The 20,469-nt window shown below is 40.2% G+C and overlaps 1 protein-coding gene across 4 annotated transcripts; it reads left to right on the forward strand.

Annotated features, from left to right (window-relative positions):
* The first annotated feature begins 628 nt into the window (after window positions 1–628).
* LOC104848584 lies at window positions 629–16,121 on the forward strand. Of its 4 annotated transcripts, XM_019204580.2 has the most exons (5): window positions 629–1,388; window positions 2,430–2,509; window positions 11,541–11,707; window positions 12,402–12,519; window positions 14,921–16,117. In XM_019204580.2, exons 2-5 carry the CDS (start codon window positions 2,440–2,442, stop codon window positions 15,322–15,324), a joined length of 759 nt encoding a protein of 252 aa, XP_019060125.1. In that variant the 5' UTR covers window positions 629–1,388; window positions 2,430–2,439; the 3' UTR covers window positions 15,325–16,117. The 4 variants fall into 4 exon arrangements, with proteins under 4 accessions (XP_019060125.1, XP_019060124.2, XP_010602939.1 ...); XM_019204579.2 differs by lacking the exon at window positions 629–1,388 and having other exon boundaries at window positions 2,358–2,509; window positions 14,921–16,121; XM_010604637.2 differs by lacking the exons at window positions 629–1,388; window positions 2,430–2,509 and adding an exon at window positions 4,090–4,341.
* The last annotated feature ends 4,348 nt before the right edge of the window (window positions 16,122–20,469 follow it).

Below are 20,469 nucleotides of genomic sequence, written 5' to 3' on the forward strand. Positions count from 1 at the left end.
TATGGGTTCTTTTTTCTCCACCTCTTCTCCAGTATTTTTCTTTCATAGCCGTAATTCTAGGTGGGGTGAGGCAGACTCTCAATGCACTTTTGATTTGCATTTCTCTAATGGGAAAGACACTGAGCACTTTCATTTATTTACTGACTGTGCGCACTTCTTTTGAGAAGCAGCTGCTTAGATCAGTTGTGCGTTTTGACTGCATTATTCTTTTGTTAAGTTCCGTTTTTCGTTCTGTATAGATACGATCAAACACTCCAGCGAATGTTTAACTTTTGTAATGTATTTTAGCAGGAGACACATTGCTGTTACTTCCCCTCAACGTGCTTCCCTTCCCTTTGAACTGACTTCTCCCACCACGCTTGCCAGTTTCTGAAGCGGCTTTGCATGTCCTTCTTGGGTGTGTTTTTGGGTGCGTTGTCATGGCTGCCTTGATGTCCTGAATTGATGCAAAATGTTTACCTTTCATGGTCACTTTGACTTTGGGGAAAAGGCAGAAATCACACAGTGCCATAGTCAGTGAAGGTGGATGAGGATACATGCAGAGCTTTTCTTTGACAGAAATTGCTGCAAACTTTTGATCAGTGAGACATGATAAAAAAAAAAAGACTGCAATGAATGCTGCTGCCAAGTGCCATCGAATGCAAGCTGGTAAAAATACTACCCAGTACCTCTGGGTTTCTCCAAGTCTCTAGCATCATGGTATAGAAAATATTTCAACTCACACCCCTCAGTTTAACTTTGTGATTTCAGCTGGAGCTTTGTATCCAGGAGGGCGTTTTCAGTGACGGTGGTGCTCTGAGGTGCCCACCTGCACACACATGGGCAGGTGCACAGACGACTTGCACATCCTCAGCCTGCCCAGCAGAGTAGGAAGGAGTCATGGACGTTTGATTCCTGCGTGCAGACCGATGCTGCACACATGCTTGCGAAGCTGTTGGATTCTAAAAGCAGTGTTCACACCTAGGCAGGTGACGTTCAAGAGTATGTGGCTTCCATTTCTTAGGACGTCATAGCCATGGGATCCTAGAATAACTCTTGGCATTGAAGTTGCAACATTGGCTTGCTTCCCGCAGTCTTCACTTACTTGCAGGCGTGGTTTGTATTCACTGATCAGCTCTAGCTCAGTTCATGGGACACTCAGCTGACATAGTCCTACTGTTCTTTAGCCCCCACTTAACAAGGCATTCCATCCTCATTGCTGCATAACCAGAAACACTGAAGCTGCAGCTGTCAGGGTCCTGTTCCCTTCTGCTTGGACTTCCTGCCAGAGGGTAGTGAACCGTGTGCTTCAGTGCTGCTCCCGCTTTAGGCACCAGAGGTCTCGGCTGCAAAACAAAAGTTGTGGATGAAAGAAATTTTACCTTCTAGAAACTCAGCTGACCCATTAGGTACGTCCAGATTTAGCATCTAATAAATATTGTCCTTCAGGGAGACAGGTATAATAAAGACTGCTTTCTTTAATGGAAGACATTAAATTGGGAGCAAAATGTGTGACTTGCTTTTGTTTCAGCTGTGTGACCTTGGTGGCGTTATTTAACCTTCGGTTTTCCTTGTTTTTGAACGGTACAGAAAATGATTTTGCTTCTAACTTACCAAGGCATTCTGTAGAGAAAAATGTGGTGGCTGTGAAAAGTGTTTTGGGATCTTTGGAAGAAAGTAATGTTATATTAACTTATGGTATACAGTATCTACTTGTTCTCTGTCATCAAATTGAGAAGTACAAACAAAAGGTGTGCTTTCCAGTTGAATAACAGCTCATTTAAGCTAATTCTGATGATCTACTTGAATGGAATAAAACAATTTCTTCAGTCTTAAATGTTTGCTGGGATGGTGTGGACTCTAAGGGAGAAGCTATTCAAAAGACCATCTGGCAGTCGGGTGTCTGACACTGCAAACTTGCTAATGACTCATTGATGGGAACAAGCGAACTTTGCATGAGTCGCTAGGAAGATTTATTTGAGACTGATGTTACAGTTTTCACCACAGTGAACAAAACCTATTTCTTTCCGGTGTTTTTAATCACCTCTCAGATTTGCTGTCTTACTAGTCAATATGACGAGGATGCCTTTTTTTGTTTTGTTTTGTTTTGTTTTTTGGTACCGGGGATTGAACTCGGGTCCTTGAGCTTGCAAGGCAGGCCACCGAACCGCTGAGCTAAATCCCCGGCCCGAGGATGCCTTTTTTTGTGACAGCCAAGGTGGTCTTTGGTGAGGAGTATATTCTTTCTCCAGGAGATTTAAAAATTTCTGACTCTGAGACCTTTGTTTCCATATTTATTTGGACTGGATAATACTTAGATGATCTTTTTAAAGTCTAATATATGGCATTTAATATACTTTTCTCAGCTATGTTTGAAGTTTAGTAAGTATAAATATGCCTAATACATATTTTGAATTGCTGTTTGACATTTTGATGTATTATTTGCCTAGTTCTCAAGAAATGATCAAGAAAATATCAAAATATAGCCACCCAGTAATTTATCACTTGATGGATCCAGAGAGTCAAGAAGGTAAATATTTTTTGTGTGTGATTCATCCAATTCTAAGAAGACAAACAATGATTAGACCGTAAAGTCTTTGTTTTGTAGTGTTCAGTAATGTCTAAATAAGTCAGAACATTGTTTCACTCTTTCTCAACTGTCGGGTCTGGACATTTAGTAATTACATTTCATGTCTTGGATGGTGTTTGTTAACCTGCAAGCATCTCCACCAATGTTTAATGTGTGCTGTTATAACACCAATGGGCCTGATGATATATTAGAGATAATTGTAATAGACAACAATGTAAATATATAAACCAACAAAGTACTTAGTTTTCCTTTAATTGCAAAAATAATTTTTCCCTAGTGCCATACATGAAATGCATGATTGTGATTTCTAAATCATTTCATTTCAGATCAAGAGATAAAAATATTTCCATGTAAAAACTTTGAATGAATTTAGGTTGTAAAAACATCTCTAAGATGCGTTCGTAGTCCATGTGCTATTTATTCAAACACGTAATGTACTTGGACCTCTAGATAGAAAATTTGTTTTAATTCTACTACAAATTTAATTCTTTGAAACTGGCCCACCATTTTCACAGTCTTAAATATGAAGCATGACCCAGCATGGTCACATAGCTATCCCCATTGTTTGAGATAAAAAGTGCAGACCTATATTCTTGGGATAGACTAAAGAATTACCATGTCTTTTCAGAGCAGTTCTAATAAATCTAGTTATTTTGATTCTTGTGAAACTACTGTTCCTTCCCTTCCCGGCCACACCATGTGGCTTCTGCCTAGGTGAGCACATCTTCAGGTAGAGAGAGCTGGGTTTATGCTACCTGCAGCAGCCCACCTGGCTCACACACTGAAGGTTCTCCTGCAGCAGTTTTTGTAAATCCGAAATTGCAAGCTGTAATCACTTACAGAGATTCTAGCCATTTAGATAATTTGAGCGAACTTGTAATTTCTGGGTGGTTTATGAATAAAATCACATCATTATCATTACCATTAGTAACAATTCTTGGTTTCTACTGTGTGCCTGATAATTTGGCAAATTACAAAGGAAATGGAAATAGTTCAAGGTAAGGTTGCGACAGAGCTAGTATTAAAATATTTTATAACATGAACAAACATACCCCATAATCATCTACGTAGCCAATTAAAGCTTTAAAAATATGTTCAAAAGCACAGCGCTAAAGGGATTAAGTGCATGCTCCCGGAGCAGAGCCAGATGGCATTTCGTGGGCAAGGCTTCCCCCAAGCCCTAACCCCAAGTAGAGGAACACTCCATTCTCAAGTCCCGAGTGACGCTCATTTGCCTCGTATGAGGTGGTCACCTCCCAAGGGTCTACACTCGGAGTAAAGATGCATCTTTACTCAAGGTTCCGTTGTTCTTCTGCACAGCGATGCCCAAGCCTGCCATTCCAGTTGCTTATTGGACATCGTGCCTGCTTCCTTCCGTCAGTTTGGGCCCTCCCAGAACTGCCAAAAATCAGATCAAGCATGAGAGGGACTTTGGTGGGGGAGAGCACATAGAGGACCGAGAAGGAAGGAACCGCAGCCGGCAGAGGGCGCTGTCAGGTCCCCGCGTAGGTATTGCGCCTGCGCGAGGAGAGGGCTAGGCGGATTGGGAAGAGGAAAAACTCTCCTTCAGCGGCAGGCAGCGCAGTACCCAGCAAGTCTCAGGTAGGCACTGGGGAGGCCCTGAACAAAAGCGGTGCCAGAAGAGCGTGCTTGGGATGAGCTGGTTTCCGTGGTAGCCCAGTGGGGAAGTGAGGTCTTCAGGAGCCAAAGTTCCTGCACCTGGACCTCCTAGGCCCAGTAGTCACTTTCTCGGCCAGCACATTCCACCACAGGTTGGTGTACATTTCCCTTGGCAGATTTGCCCCCCACCTACATTTTCTGTCTCCGTGTATATCCGTAGCTACCCGGAAGTGTGTCATCATTCTGGTCTTCTCCCCTCCTTCACACCCTTCATCATTACATCCTATTGGCTTTACCTCCCTCGTGTTTCCTACCCTTCATTTCCTGGTTCCAACTCTAATTGCCTTGCTTCTGGTCTTCATCATAATTTCTTCTCTCCAGGGTTGTTAATTGCCTTTAATTGGCTATCTTATTCTGCACTTTCTTTATCCTATTTCTTTATCTGCATTAGAGTTTATATCCGTTTTTAAAATTCAAATCTCGTTGCATTTGTCTTTGCTTAAAATGCTTCAGTGACTCATTATTTCCTACAGGATAAAATCAAGACCCAACTGAAAGGCATACAGCATTTTATCTCATGCTACTCACCCCATTTGTCTGATATTTTAGTTCTCAGAGTTTCCCAGGTTGGAAAATCGGTCAAGAGACTTTTGGCTAGGTGGCTTTTGCACATATCATTTTCTATGCATGGCACATTGTCCTTATCTTACTTGCCTGGCAAACTCATAATCATGAAGGTTCAGATAATTCTTTGTTGAGTTCTCTAAGATGTGGGACTTTCCACTTTTTTCCCATTGAATATTTTGGTACTTTTTAGTTACAGAGTACAGTCACATTCATCATTGGGATCTTGGACCTTTACATGACAGGTCTTGGTTCTCATTTTTTCCCCCATAACCCTGCCCTCCCTCTGGGACTTTCCCTTTTTGAAGGGTCTAGTTAAGCCTCTGTTACAGCACTTATATATTGGTCTGCCTTCCTGGCCTAGCACTTTGATGCTCAGTGAATGAGCAAATGAATGACTATAGTGGAGAACTCTTGGTTGGATTTGATTGCTCGCTAGTGATGACCTATTTTTTGCTCATAGTCAGCTGACTTCCTGTAGGACCTCGTATAACGTTCTATTTGGGGTATCACATAAAAATCTCTGAGGAGGATTTTTTTAAATCTTCACAGAATTGGATTAATGGCTCATATGAATGATGTTTCCTTAATATATGAAGAAGCGCTCATTCCGATAAATTCTATCTCTAGTTAGAAAACCTATCAAACCACCTTGGGGGGCAATATATCCCTTGAACTAGTTGGGGGGCTACATAGCACCTACAGTTACTAAAGTGAGAATCACTCATTAACACATTTTAAATGTTTAAAAAGTAGCCTGAATAAATATCTAATAAATAAGGCTAACATTCCACATGTTGAATTAAAAATAACTTAAATTGACCAGTGTACTTCATATGTCTTCAAAACTCAGACTTGAATGTCAAGTTTGAATGACATTTACTGCCCCCATGGATCGGTGGACCCCCCCCCACCAAAGCACACAAATTCCTACTTGGCTCCTCTCTCCTGGCTGCGGCCTTCACGCAGACCCTTGCTGTCTTTTGTCTAGAGCTGCAACAGCCTCCCCAGCAGATGTCTTTCAGGTACTGCTACAAGATGTAGTTCTTCAATATCATACCCGTGTATGTCAGGGCCTCAGTCTTTGTTGTTTCCTCCTCACATTACAGAAGAAATCAACACTGCACCTAGGGCTGGTCTCGACCTACTTCTTCAGGATGATTTTCCACAGTGACCCAAGATGCATCTGGGTCTTCTCACAGCTTTCTGAGTGCACGTGGCTGCTCTAAGATTCCTCTCCAGATTAGATGAACTGGTGTTACTTCCATAGCACTTGAGAGAAATCTCATCTTAGCACTTGCTGATCATCCCTGACATTTGGTGTCTTTTCCTTCCACTGATCCAAGTTGCAAGATTTAAGAGCAACTAATTGAGACTCTTCTGTTTTTGTTTACCACTTGAATCCTGAGCAGTATCAATAAAAGGTGAATTTTATCAGTCCTGTAGAGACATAAAATGTAGTATTGTGGAATTTTCTGTGGAATTCATTTCAACATCAGGGCCCATGATCATGACATTGGTGAGGTGTTCAGATTTGTATATTCCAAGTCAGCCTGTGGCCATTTATTAATCTGAAAATATATTGAACATTTTTTTTAATCTGTAGGAATTTCTACAAAGCACATGACAGTCATTTTGGGATAGAAGATCAGTTGAATGACAGCCTCTTTCACTTAGTAGAGTGGTTTTTACTTTGAATTTTGCTGACGGGCTTTCATGGCAGCCCTCAGATAGGAGCTTGAATTCACTTGTCATAGCTATAAAGAGCTAGTGGTCCGCCCCCTCCCCTTTTGGGTGTACTTCTGGGCTCTGACCCTTCCATTTGTTATTGTTCTTACTGACCCTAGAATTATAAAAGAGAAGAATATAGACAGAACCTTTGTTTCTGAACACTTGCTGCCATCCAGCTCAATTCATTTCAAAATTTCCTCAAGCTAATCATCACCATAATGTGGCAGAATCTTGCTAATCTTCACTTCATACTTGAAATGCCTTTAGTTCTCAGGAGAACAAGAGCACCTGGTAGATTTTTAAATCACTGTCAGCAAAGATGTGCTAGCAGACAAATGATGTTTGCATGAAGAAACATTAAAATAGATAAGCCCAATGTATCAACATAATTGCAATTCTATGTCTTGACTGTTTTACTTACAACCTTCTGAAACCTATATTTCAACATTAGATTCGTCAAGAAAATAATATGCTAAAGTTAGAGTAGATAGCGTTTATTTAAAAGTACAGATATTGGGAATTTTTTGTTTTTCACATAGACAAGTCATGATGTCACTTTTTTGTAAAATGACCCAGTTTTCATGAATTGTCCTGGGATCTGAATGTGAGAAAATATATGTGGGAAAATGATTCCTTAAAAAATATATTTTGGAATTCCATTGTATGATGATGTTTTTCATCTTTGGAGGAAATTGTTTAAATCTGAACTGAAATCCAAAATTCTATCTGCAAATTAATATTTTCAACATTCAATCCCATATTGTACAAATAATTAAGCATACGATTTAGGGGACATGTTCTTTATAGATGGTGTTTAGAGCATAGATTCCTCCTTCTTATTACAAGGTTGCTCTAGGGATGTCTTTGTAAAGTGTGCAGATTCCATTAAATTCTACGTGTGAGAGTCTTGCTATTAACCTTGAAATGGTTTTGTTATTACTAGCAGTTAATATTAAACATGTCTTTTGATTTATATAATTACCACTGTATTAAAGTGATTGCCTCAAAATCTTTAAACAGAAGCTTGTGCTGGGAAAGAGAATCCAATATTTTAAGATGGAAATAATTGTGTGTGTGTGTGCATGTTTGCTTTTAAAATCCCACATATTATATTTAGACAAATTTTTACTGTTTTTCTTTGTTACAAAGTTTTTGTCTTAAGCTTTGTAGATTACTTCAAAGGAAACAATTTTATTGTCGTGAGCTTATACAAATCCTATTCCTCTTTAAACAAATTGGTTTTTTTAATTTTTTTTCTTTTTATTGAGGTTATTGGTACAATCTAGGTATACAATACAATTACATTCATCATTGGGATTCTGTACCTTTACATAATAGGTCTTGATTCTCATTTTTCCCCTTGTCCCTGCCCTCCCTTCACCCCCTCCTCCCCTCCCCATTTACAAACACTTTATTTCCATTTTTTCAGTTTCTCATATTTTTTTCCTCTCCCTTATTACCTTTCCCCCACCCTTCCCACTTTCCCTACACCTTTAGCCCTTTACAACAAATTGTTTTAAGTAGCCAAATTCAATCCATTTTGGTTTCATGGTAAAACATTATGTTAATTTTCATGGGGATTACTGATTATGAAGTTCCCATAATATTCATATAGTACTTAAGTGCAAAAAAGAATACTGATATATTATCAATTCAATTTTTTTCAACCTGATAATATTATCTGTATGACACAAAACATTCTAGGAGTGTAGTTTTGAATTACCATATATAATTGATTGATTTGTGTGTTTAGAGTCCCTATGCAATCCGTAGTGGTTATAGTTTTCTCATAAAATCTCTTGGAAGGTCCTTTATCTTGGTAGGCTATTTAGTTTTCAATTATAACAATACATTCACATATGATTTTAAAACTTCATGTCCTTATGAAGGTAAAGATGTGGTCCTTATCCAAAGAAATGACTAGTTCTATTTATTTCAAAAGACAGAGTCAAAAGCCAGGAGTTCATTTGTCAACTACTTGTTAGACAGGAGCACTAATCTGGCCAACTCACCTTTAAAGGAACATGCAAAGTCAGAGATATCAGATTGTACCAGTAAATATTCACTGGCAAAGTTTTTATATCATAGGCTGGAACTTTGGGAGATGCTCCTGGGATTTGGTGCTCTAACATCTATTAATCCCTGATACTGTAGGTGACTTGTCAAAGAAGCGCTACATTTACAAGGAGTAGGCAAGGAGGCCCCAGAGGACACCGTCAGCTAAAGGTCAAGGAAGCAATTAATGTTCTCTCCTTTTCCCTAAAGAACTTCATGGCGAACGTTGCTCTCCCCCTCCTTCAATCTTAGTATGCCAAGCACATAGAGTGAAATGAAAGCTAAAGTTCAAATAAAACATCTTACCAATATTATTTGGTTCTTGGAGCTCCTCCTGCATGTGAACGCTTGCAGTCATTTAAGCAGTGCAGTGAAATGTGTTTGAAGAAATGGCTCTTGCTGAAGAGTGGCAATTTTTTCATCTTTCTGTATTCTCAGTCTCTTATTGAAGGTCAGTGCTTGTGATAGTGGGAGAGTGGAGTGGTCGGCTGTAGCCGAGTTGGAGTTCTTTGGGGGATATACATGGTTCTGTCTGGATCCTAAATAGGATACACACACACACACACACACACACACACACACACATGCAATACATAACAACACATACACACATGCATCTCTAATCTCTTATATTTTCCAATCTTTCACAGTTGCAAAACCTCTTGTGTTCCCTCAGGTCTTTCTATTTTTGGTGGGCATGTTGAGCTACCCAAATTGACCTTAAATGGCCGAGTTTCAAAATTTCTCAGTTTCTTGGAGCTCTCTAAAGTGAAGCTTCTCTTATTGCAATGGGACCATCTGTATGCTCTCCTAGCACAAAACAGAACAGAGCTTTTACTGCCCTCAGCTTATGAACTACAGTGTAACACAGCTTGGGTGGATGAGGGTTTCTGATAATCATTTGTACTTTTGACTCATGGCCAAAACTCCCTGCCACACATCAGCTAGCGCTGCTCCACTCAGCCTAAATGCAGTCTTCATTTATTATTATCAGCTGTGATCCACTCCAAACCAGCCTATCAAGATACCTTGCATCACATTTTCTTTAAAATACTTGATGCCATTTTACTGTCTAGATATATGACCATATATTAATATCATCTGTAAGTCAAGTCATGAACAAAAAATATCATCAGGGCAAAGCTGAGAACATACCACTTATGAGAAAGGTCCCTGACCCTGAATGTGCCTGATCTTGTCTGGTTTGGAAGCTAAGCAGGGCTGGTCCTGGTTACTGCTTGGATGAGAGACCCCTAACTTGGTAGAAAGGTCTTTGTAGGTGGGCATTAAAACCAAGTTCTTCAAAAAATTGATTATGCCTCAATCCAGTATTTCTCCATGAGGATCCTAGGAGATATCCCATGCATCGTTCGTATTCAGATAAATTGTGCCTACGTCTTTCTGCTTCTGTGGAGGGTTGGGATCGTGTCTGGTTAGCTGCCGTGTTCCCATCACTCCGCACTGTACCCGGCACACATGTGGCTTTGCTACCGTTTTGTTGAATGAGGAAGTGGAGTAACTGAGGAACAAAGGTTATTCTGCCTTAGATTTTGAAAATAAAGACTTGGAGATACAAGCTGTTTTTCTTTTTCTTTTTGTTTTCATCTCTTGTTTCTTCTTTACACTCAGAGTTGGTCTTTATTTTCCAACTCCTCTTCCCATTTATGGGTGCAGGGCAAGGAGGCAGCTGGTAGAACTCCCGCCAGATCAGAGGCAGCAGAAACAAGACTGGAAGGATCAGTGGATTTTAAGAATCGGTGTGAGAAATAAATAGCTTCTCCATTGATGAAAATCATGTGCTAGATCAAAGGTTAAACCTAAGAGAAACATCTTTTATGAAGCCATTCCTGAATCACTCTGGTTTTCCTTTTCCTTATTGAAGGTAGAATTTGTGAACCTGCATTACACAATGTGAGATTTAATTGCATGGTCATCTTGTTTTGCCTCTCAGTTTCATGATCAAAATAGTAATGATGAGAGCAGTAGTAACAATAATAATGCTATTAATGTTTGAGTCCTCTGTAGTGGATGATGTGCTAGCACTCAACATACGTTTTCTTGTCTCCAAACACCATTTGCTGTAAGTTCTTCTATCTTTCACATTTTACATAACTAGTCTATAAATTCTTAGAGAATTTAATCTTTTTAAATTACCCTACAGCTTTTTAATACTTTATATGGGAGGCTTTGGAACAACCGTAAAGGAAGCTCAAGTTTGGCTTCTTTTATAAGTTATATAAGGCTGGTCAAGTTCATATAGCGGTCTGAGTCTTAGATTTGTTATTTGTGAAAGTGAAAAAATAAGAATGTCTGTCTCACAAAGTTGTGGTTGCAATGAAATGAAACATTACCGTGCATTTTACATGGCCTGCTGTGTTAAGAATGTGCTGAGTAACTGGTATTAATGATGCCTCTTAACCTTGTGAAATATTGAGATGTTAAGATGTCATGAGCTCTCTCAAAATGACACTATTGGAATGAATGATGATAATGTGAGGGTATACTGTATGGTGGTCTTATGTACCTTTTGTCTTCATAAAAGCGAGTTACGAGGACTAGACCACTGTCCATGACTTAGCTAGTTGGTATCGCTCTGTGCAGTCACTATATACAGCTGCGAATCTTTCCCTTATTCCAGGTGAACCGATTTGATCTGGAAAACATATTGCTTTCAAAATGTGTATCAGTTATTTGCATTTAGCGTTGCAAAAGTGGGTAGTGTTGATATACACGCTAGTAAGCATCAGAGCAGTGTTGGCACTGGTGTATGAGATGTTCCCGTGTATTATGAGGTATTTTCAAATTACTTCGCCTGCTATTTTATTTTACCTAAGGTCAGTGAGTACTCCAGAGGCACCAAGCAGGAATGTTGCATTTCCATCGGACTCTTCTCTTTCTGAGATTTTCTTGTGCAATCATTGCTTTTCTCTTTTCCTGTCAGAGACCAGAGATGACCATGATGACAAGCAGGTGGCTACAGAGATCATGGCAAGATGTTTTACTCCAACTCTGATAACACACATTCCCTGGGAAGGCTTCCATTTTGTGGGACACGAGATTCGGATTGCTGAAGCCACAGATTGTTACGGAGCTGTTGTTTGGCCCTCGGTATAATTTTGTATAAAATTTGCTCCGTTCCAAGTTGTTCTCTGTCGGTTTTGTTTTTTGTCATGTTCCACATGGAAGAAGGAAACAGGCTGCACTGTTTTACTTTGTGACCTCAAATGACAGTCACATTTTGAAATGATGCAGTTGGGTAATTTCTTCATCCAATTAATGCTGTTTCTATCAAAATTTGCAGGATAAATACAAAATTTTACTCTTTCTGTTGTTTATGACAACGAGAGAGTTTAAAATAGTAAACTATTTTTTTGTTCCATTTTATGGACACCATTTGAGTTGAACAATTGCAATACCTGTGTGAGTCTCACCTGCAGAACATTCCCAAAGGTCCCATTTGTTTACCAGCTGTCCCATAAGGGGTGGCAGATCCACCATCACTGCCCTCCTCAAACTCACACACTACTCGGGAAGGACTAGCATTATCACAAGCTACTTACCTTAAAGTTGATCAAACTTACACAACTGAATTCTGAATTTTGAGTTATTTATCTTTCCTTCCAACAACCCTGGAATCCTATCAGAGGATGTCGTTCAGATACTAACTTCCTGCAATGATGTATCGAACACTCAGAAATATACTCTTGCTCATGTGTGTTGTATTTACTTAATAGAGCTTGACTTTGCTTTCTGTTATTTTTTGCCAAACATTCGTAATTTTTAAAAATTTCAATCTTCATAGGCTCTTGTTCTTTGTTATTTCCTGGAAACAAATGCAAAGCAATATAATATGGTTGATAAAAATGTGATTGAAATTGGAGCTGGGACTGGGCTGGTCTCCATCGTGGCGACTTTACTTGGTAAGTAGGTAGCTTTTACTGTCCAAAGTACTATGACCTGGGCCTATTTGTAATTCTATGGTTGTTTAAATGGGTTTTGTTGAGAATCTCTAGTAGTGTTAAAGTGTCCTTACCAGTTTCTTTGCAGAATTTTCTGTTAGTTGTATTAATTACTCGCATGGAGTGCTACGTCACAAGCCTTGCATGAAGACTACCACATAGGAGCTGTGCTTAAGCATCCTGATTGGGAGAGGAGATATGTGAAATGCTAGGCTTCGTAGTCTGTTGCTGCTGATTTTAATGTACATGTACAGTACTTTAGATTGTAGAGTGAATTCAGTGTTCTTGGGTAGCTGTACATAAATTTGAGTTTTGAAATTCCATGATTTTGTGAAAAAGAACCTATTAAATAGATTGCAGTTTTTATTTATTTTTTGGTACCGGGGATTGAACTCGGGTCCTTGCGCTTGCAAGGCCGGCCACCGAACCGCTGAGCTAAATCCCCAGCAAGAGCCTATTAAATAGAGAGGAGGCATTAGACGTCACATAAAACTACATGCCTGCTTTTATTTTTGGGTGTTCATTCTTGGATTTATTTTCACAATTCTTTTCCATTCTTCCTTTATGGCCCCCGATTGTCTCCTCAGCGTCTTTTCCTGCTAGCTCTGTGCTCATCTGTCTCTGTGCCTGGGCCTGTTTCAGCTCTGCCTTTCTTTGTTTTATCTATTTCATTGCCTTAATTTAGCTGCCTTCTCTGATGGGCACTACCCAAATTTGTCTTGATTTCCTTGATCTTCAGAAGTGCACACCTGCCACTCGAAACTCTTGAGAGGAATTCAAGTTTTAGCAATTACCACTTTCTCAACACTGAAGAGATGCAGGACTCTTGAAGTCCCCCAGATATTTTTTTAAAAAAAATTTCTCTGACCCGATACTGCTTTTCAGTGTCACGATTCCATTTAGCACGAGACACTTTTGATTTATTCTGAAAGGCTCCTGATCCAGGAGTACAATTTGTGTCTTGGGAAGTCATTTGTTTTATTAAAAAAGAATCGATGCCTCTACTGTGTTTGTCTGACTTGCAACGAACATCAAAAGGAGGAAGTTGTGTTTAAGTCAGTACTCTGAAAGTGGAGACGTCCACCTTTCTAGACCCAGGATTTTCAACGTAACGATCCGATAGTTCACACTCAGTCTGAGCAAGGTGTATTTCTTAACTTTGAATTTAAAAAGACCTGTTGAAAACTACAGATTTGCTTGTACTAGAGCACGAAGGCTAGCATTTCTGTGATTCTACCACTAATGTGCCTATTTCCTTCCCTCTTAATAGTTTCACAAAAACACGCTCCAGTCAATGTTAACAGAAACTTGACACTGCAGCTGACCGATGGATTCCACTTCGTCCCGAGCCAAACTAGACTTCTTTTTCCATTTCTTCTTTCCCAGTCCTTGTCTTTTTTTTTTTCTTTGAGACAGGGTCTCACTGTGTAATTGAGAGTGACCTGGAACTCACTGTGTAGCCCAGGCTGGTCTCAAACTTGCAGTGATCCTCCTGCCTCAGCCTCCCGCGTGCCAGATCACAGGTGTGCGCCGTGACACCCGGCGTTCCTTGTCCTATTCTGTGCCACTCTGAAGCTATGGAAGTGGCCATTCCTAGCTTTATTTCCAGGCTCTGCTACTGCTCAAGGCTCACTTTAAAGGCAAAATTTTATAAAGACACTCCTGCCAAACTTATGCCTGAGCGTGACCACTGCTATTCACTTACAATCCAGGAATTGCTTATTCCCTCTTTACACTGTTCTGTATCTGTGCTCTGTGGCTTTTTGACGTCTTTTTGGTGGGTACTTATAATGGGTTCAAATTGAAATCTTGGGCACGATTATGATTGCATTATACTTTCAATGTAATGCATTGAAAAGTACTTTTGTTCCCTCCCCTAATTCTCACATGAGCACTTACTATTCAACTATAGGATGTCCAGTGTTATACACACTTATTTGATCTCAAACAGTTGAGGCTCAGAATTTTTTCAGGGATGTAGCTGTTCTTCTTTCATCTATGACCAGGTTATTTTAATGATAGTACCCAATATTTTGGGTTTCTCCTTCTCTTGGTTATTTTTCACCTAGCATGTAGTAAACAGAAAATAATAACAAATAGAAACAAGACAAAGGACAAGGAGAACCAAAACAATGCAACGGTGTGTAAAAATACCGTGGGACTCCAGTTTTTGGGGGATTTGGGGGGTTTCTTTCAGGGGAGGTAAGGAGCCGTGTTCACATGTGTTCTGCTTTATGTGCTGAGCAGCCTTTTCTTTGGGACTGGCAGTTGTGCAGAAATGTAGAGAGCATGTTGGCTTGGAACCCGATGGCTCGGCCTTATTCTGTAAGGGTTACTTGTTCTACCAAACTTTGTTTCACAGGTGCTTATGTGACTGCCACAGATTTACCCGAATTACTTGGAAACCTGCAGTATAATATTTCTCGAAACACTAAAATGAAATGCAAGCATTTGCCTCGGGTAACTGAACTCTCCTGGGGAGTCGCTTTAGAGAAGAACTTCCCCAGGTCTTCCAGCCATTTTGACTATGTCCTGGCAGCTGATGTTGTCTACGCTCATCCTTTCCTGGAAGAGCTCCTTGTCACCTTTGACCATCTGTGCAAAGAAACTACTGTCATCCTCTGGGCTATGAAATTTAGGCTGGAGAAAGAAAATAAATTTGTGGATAGATTTAAGGAGCTGTTTGACCTGGAAGAACTCTCCAGTTTCCCGAGCCTGGATATTAAGTTGTATAAAGCTATGAAGAAAAATCGGAGGAGTGCATAACACCTTCAGATGAGAACTTGGAAATGCTAAGGCAGTTTCTACATTATGACTCTAACTAAACCCTGAATAATTTGTTGTACCCCTGACTTTCCCAAGAGGAAACACACACACACACACACACACACACACGCATGTGCGCGTGCACACACACACACACAGACACACACACACAGAGTCTATTCTAATAGAAGATAGTTCCCCAAATCTGCCTTACTCTAGGCAGAAATATTTCCACATACAGCAGGTGAATCTGTAGGATTTGGGGAAACTCAATCTACCTCCACCAGCGTCCAAGGTCTTCTTCTAATTACACGGTAGTAGGAACTCTGGGGAACGTTATGGGGTTACTGTCTGCTCTCTTCATCCCATTATAGAACCATTTTCTACTACTATTATTATTATTTAAAAATCATGCATTATTCCTTTAATGTGTAATTGCACAATAATAGTTTGAATAATGGCATCTCTAAAATGAACATTGTTAATTCTTTTAAACACAGGGTTGAATGACTATCTCTTCAGACAAAGAAATTGACCATCATAGGATCTGCAGATAAATCTAAAAAGGCGGTAGATACAAAACAGTGGTAGATGTTACGCTTTTGTGGTGTCCAGGAATGGCAGCCTTTAGGTGTGTGACACTTCCGCTTGGCAGGCTGGGCCTCCAGTCTGACCCCTTGATGTGAGCCAAGCATGTGGATTCGAGGTTGTGGACAAGGACATTTCACTGTACTAAATAAAAAAATGGATGAAAGCAACACAAGAATAGTTGAGCCTTTAGAAGTGTTATTGTTTTATTTTTAAACCAAGTAAAGTTAATTCATTTCTCAGAAACAGAAGAAAAACACCAAAAACTTTGGGGGTGGAAGTACATGAAAAGATTTAGGCCTCCAATCTCAAAAACCAGGCATATGCCTGGTTTTAAAGTTTAAAGCTCTTCTGATGACCATATATAGATCTAGATATTTGAAATCCTGTGTGATTTTTCTTTAACATGGGCTCAGAGATTAGCATGAATTCTGAAGTAATTAAAGTCAATGCAAAAAGAGCAAACAGTTGGGATTTCGAACCATGGAAGCACTGAGGCTGTTTTATTCGGCAGCTACCGTGCTGTGCCTCCGGCTAGGTTCACTGTGCTCTGTGGGGTGATGCTTGCTTCTCTAGGATTAGTTCTCTCTACCCGCCTATCACTATTAGGGCTGAGAAGATGATTTCCTGGGACCTCGTCTTGGCTGTTTGCAGATAGACTCCATGGAACTCTTGGTGTATGGGGCTTCTTAGGACCATCTCTCAACAATTCCCAATCTTTACATGAATCTTTGTCTCAGTCTGTTACCTACAAAGTTGTTTAATCTTCACAACCACTCTGAGAAGGAGGCGACACCATCACTCTTCCTTCAGAGATAGAGAAACACAGCCGAGAGGCCTAAGGCCTCTGTCAGGCCCAAGTCTGTTTGAGTCCAAAGCCTGTGCTCTTGACTGCTCTATCTTTATGTATTAAAAACATCAGTTTGCAAAATCCTTTTTAGAGAATTACTGTTACTTTTTCAAAAGGAAGCACACACCCAGAAACATAAGCAAATACATTAGGAAAATGAGAAACTATTCTCTTCCTTCTTGGTCAGGTAGATCAGGGTCCCCTTGTGTAGAAGGGGGAACATCTGGGCAGAACTGGAAGGAGGTGAGGGCAGTGGGTTCCAGGCAGAAGCAGTGCTTTTCAGGGACCCCAGGGCAGAACCATGCCTGTGCTCTTTAGGAAAGAGCAAAGACCATGAGCTTACAGGGTGAATAGGGGTTGGTAAGGTTTGAAGTCGGAGAGGTGCTGAGGGAGGCAGATCATGGAGGTCCGTGCTGCAAGCTGGCTCTGCAGAGACGGGCTCTGGCAGGCTGTTTGCTAGCAGTACTGTTGGCGTGGAGACTAAGGACAGAAGTAAAGGGAGCAGAATGGAAGTAACGGTCCATTGGCTTTACAGGCCCAGCCTGCACTCAGCTGACTCCCTGCAGGATGGACCTAAAGTGGCCTTTCAGAGTAGTCTTGACCAGGGCGAGGTGTCTAGGCCTGGATAACCCCATGTGGCTTAGGCATTGGGTACAGCTGCTGTCCTGGGTTGACTCCCTGACCTTGGGTGAGGCGACTTTCCAGTTGAGGCCATCTCTGAAGTTGATGACAGCTCTGGTCAGTCTGCCAAGAGCACTTCAACAGCTATGTTCCGGTCACTCTGAAGATGATCTGGCCAGCATGTCAGTGTCCACCATGGCCTTGGAGGCCACTGAAAGACCTTTGGCTTTTCCTCTGGTGAAATGAAGAATCACTGGGTGGTGCTGAATAGAGGAGTGAAATGATGTCACTTCCAGTAAGGACTATTCAGGTAGATGTTTTGAGACTAACGTGGGAGCTGAGAGACCAGCCTGGAGACTGTGGCAGCTATCCAGGCCCAGGGTGGCAGCTGGTAGCACAATCTACACAGGAGGTGGTAATTGGCCTGTTCTAGATGAATTTGGAAGCCAGAGCCCCAGACCTCCTGCCATATAGAATGTGCAGTGTGAAAGAGAGAGAGAGGTTGGCTCAGAAGTGTTCAGTCTGCACCACAGGACACAGCTTGAGAGCACCTCAGAGATGGTTTGTGAAGCTCTTTCAGGGAGCAAGAGTCAATAACATGAGGACTGTCTTAGTTATGTTTCTCTCACTGCTGAAACATACTTGACACCCAAAATGAAAGGGGGAAATGTTTATTTAGCTCACAGATTGTGAAAGTTTCAGTCTACAATCAGCTGGCTCCAAGACAGGGTGGCATGGCATACAGGAATTACAGAGGAGAAACAGTTCATGGCAGGCAGAAGGTCACAAAATAAGCAAGGGACCTTAGCAGCTTCCTTCTGCCCCTTTTATACTCTATCTAGGCTACTGGAAGTAGGGCTGTGCCAAATCAATCAGTGGACTGATTTAGTAATCACACACCCTTAACCCCAGCACCACATACTGTAGATTCAGCCACCTCTGAAACAGCCTCACCTCTGACCACATGAGCCTTTTGGAGGACATCTAGACATAAAACACAATAAGGACTCAGTCCTGAGGCACGTGCACATTAAGGAGATTAGACACAAGTGCGGTACTTTTGAGGTTCTGTTCCCCTCCTCAGTTATATTCGTATGTGTTGATACGAATTTAATGCCACAATGGTTTCAAAACTGGTTAATCGAGTCCTACGATTACTGAAAGTCGCCTCAGAGGTGTCCAGTGCCTGAGTTTTGCAGGTGAAATGGCATGGATCGTGGGGTAACAAGTGAAACAACGTGGCTGTTCTGTTAAACATGTGTTTGCATATCATTGCTAAGTTATTTTTAAGTAGAATAGATAAAGTGTTCTTTCAATGAAAGTGTGAGCACCGAACCCACCATATGGTTCTTCAGAGTTTCTCTTTCCCCGCGCAGTCAGTCTGCCGAACACACGTTCCATTTCCATTGTTTTATTCTGTTTATAGCATTCACTTGCAAACTTTGACACCCACCCACACACACCAGGCCTCTCATGTCTTCACTTCATTCTATGCACTTATATACTCTTTTATCTCTTGCTGCGGTTTCTCCATGCTTTTCTAGGTTCAATTTTACAATAATTAAATTTCAAAAGATGTAATTGAGTAGGCTTTCCCCCCACTTCATAATTTCTTTTTATGGGAAATGAATAGGAAATGAATAGGAAATGATTTGAATTTCAACCCAAAGAGTTATACTTTGAATTTTTACTGCCCCCCCCCACTTTTTGACAAGTTAGAGTATGGTATTAAAAAGCTTGGTCCAATTCTTGTGATAACTTTCTGGGTTTCCATTTGAATGGACATATGTATTGTTAAGGTTTTAAAAAAGGTTATCAGAGAATAGTTAATACTCCACAAAAGACACACCAGCCTGCAGTTGAGGGTCTGCAATTGAAGAGGAATAACAGTTGGCTGAAAGTTTTGTGTTCCAGACTCTGTCAACTGACTTTTGGAAGTTAAATACTGCACTAGAATCATCTCTTTTAGAATTTAATGATATATTTCTTTCATTTCTACTAATTTTTCTCTATCAGAATTAGACATTTTTTCCCTTTTGGTATTCATTTCGGTTCTGTTTTTTCAGGATAAAGAATGGTGGTTCTGGGTAACTTTGTCCTTTGAATATGTGGTATGATACAACCTCAGCACATTATTGGCAAGCCTGTGGTCAACGTTTACTCCTCTTCCAAATTCCATACACATTTGAAGGCAATGTTGTGCATGGATAAAATGGTAGTTTTAGTGGAATAGGGTGTCGTTGGTGAGCATGGTTGTCATCAATGAGTTCTGGGGTTATATTAACTCCACTTCTTAAGCATTCCTGAGCTGGCGGTCATCTTTTACTCAGATAGTGCACAGCTGTATAGTATTTAGATTGATTAGCATACACTATTGACTGCTTATTCTATTGAACTAACCCTTGGCCTCTATCATAGTGCTTTTATTGGACAGCCTCAAAGGCAGAATTTTCCCTCTCAATTCTTTCAATTTATTTTTTCTAAGTCAATTGTCTTTCTATGAAATCCAATCAAGTTTTAGAATTGGCGTTAGACATCAAGGAATTTTAAGGGATCACTAAAAATGAAAACAGATGTCTGGGTCAAGGTTTTGGAAGTTAGTGTTAATGGAAAAAATAGAAAAATATTGACTATCTGCTGCCAACCAATGCCAATTTACCATACCAAAAATATTGCTTTTTTCAAACAAATACACAAGCAAAAGAAAAAAAAGATGAAAATGTGACATTAAAATATTTTAATATCCAAGTGTTATTTCATGATGTCAAAAATACAAGGTGTAGACTTTTGAAAATTTGGCAAATGTTAGATTTGGTAGGTTAGGTTTGAGATTTTCTTTGTTTATAGCCTATAATACTTATATTCTTTTTTGTTTTAATTTATGAGTCATCTCCTTACCTTCACTTTTTTTAGAGTCATGATTTAATTTGGGGTTTCTTATCTAGTGCTGTGATTTAATTTGGGTTTGTTATCTCTTTCTGTGTTTCCTTTGTCGGTAGAATATAAATCATGATGAAAAAAGTTGTCTCTTTGTCATAAACCATCATAAATAAGCCCAAAGGACAGGCCATAAAAATGTAAAAAAT

The sequence above is a fragment of the Fukomys damarensis genome, unplaced genomic scaffold (genome assembly GCF_012274545.1).
Source record: "Fukomys damarensis isolate Sample0158 unplaced genomic scaffold, DMR_v1.0_HiC HiC_scaffold_6, whole genome shotgun sequence".
NCBI lineage: Eukaryota > Metazoa > Chordata > Mammalia > Rodentia > Bathyergidae > Fukomys > Fukomys damarensis.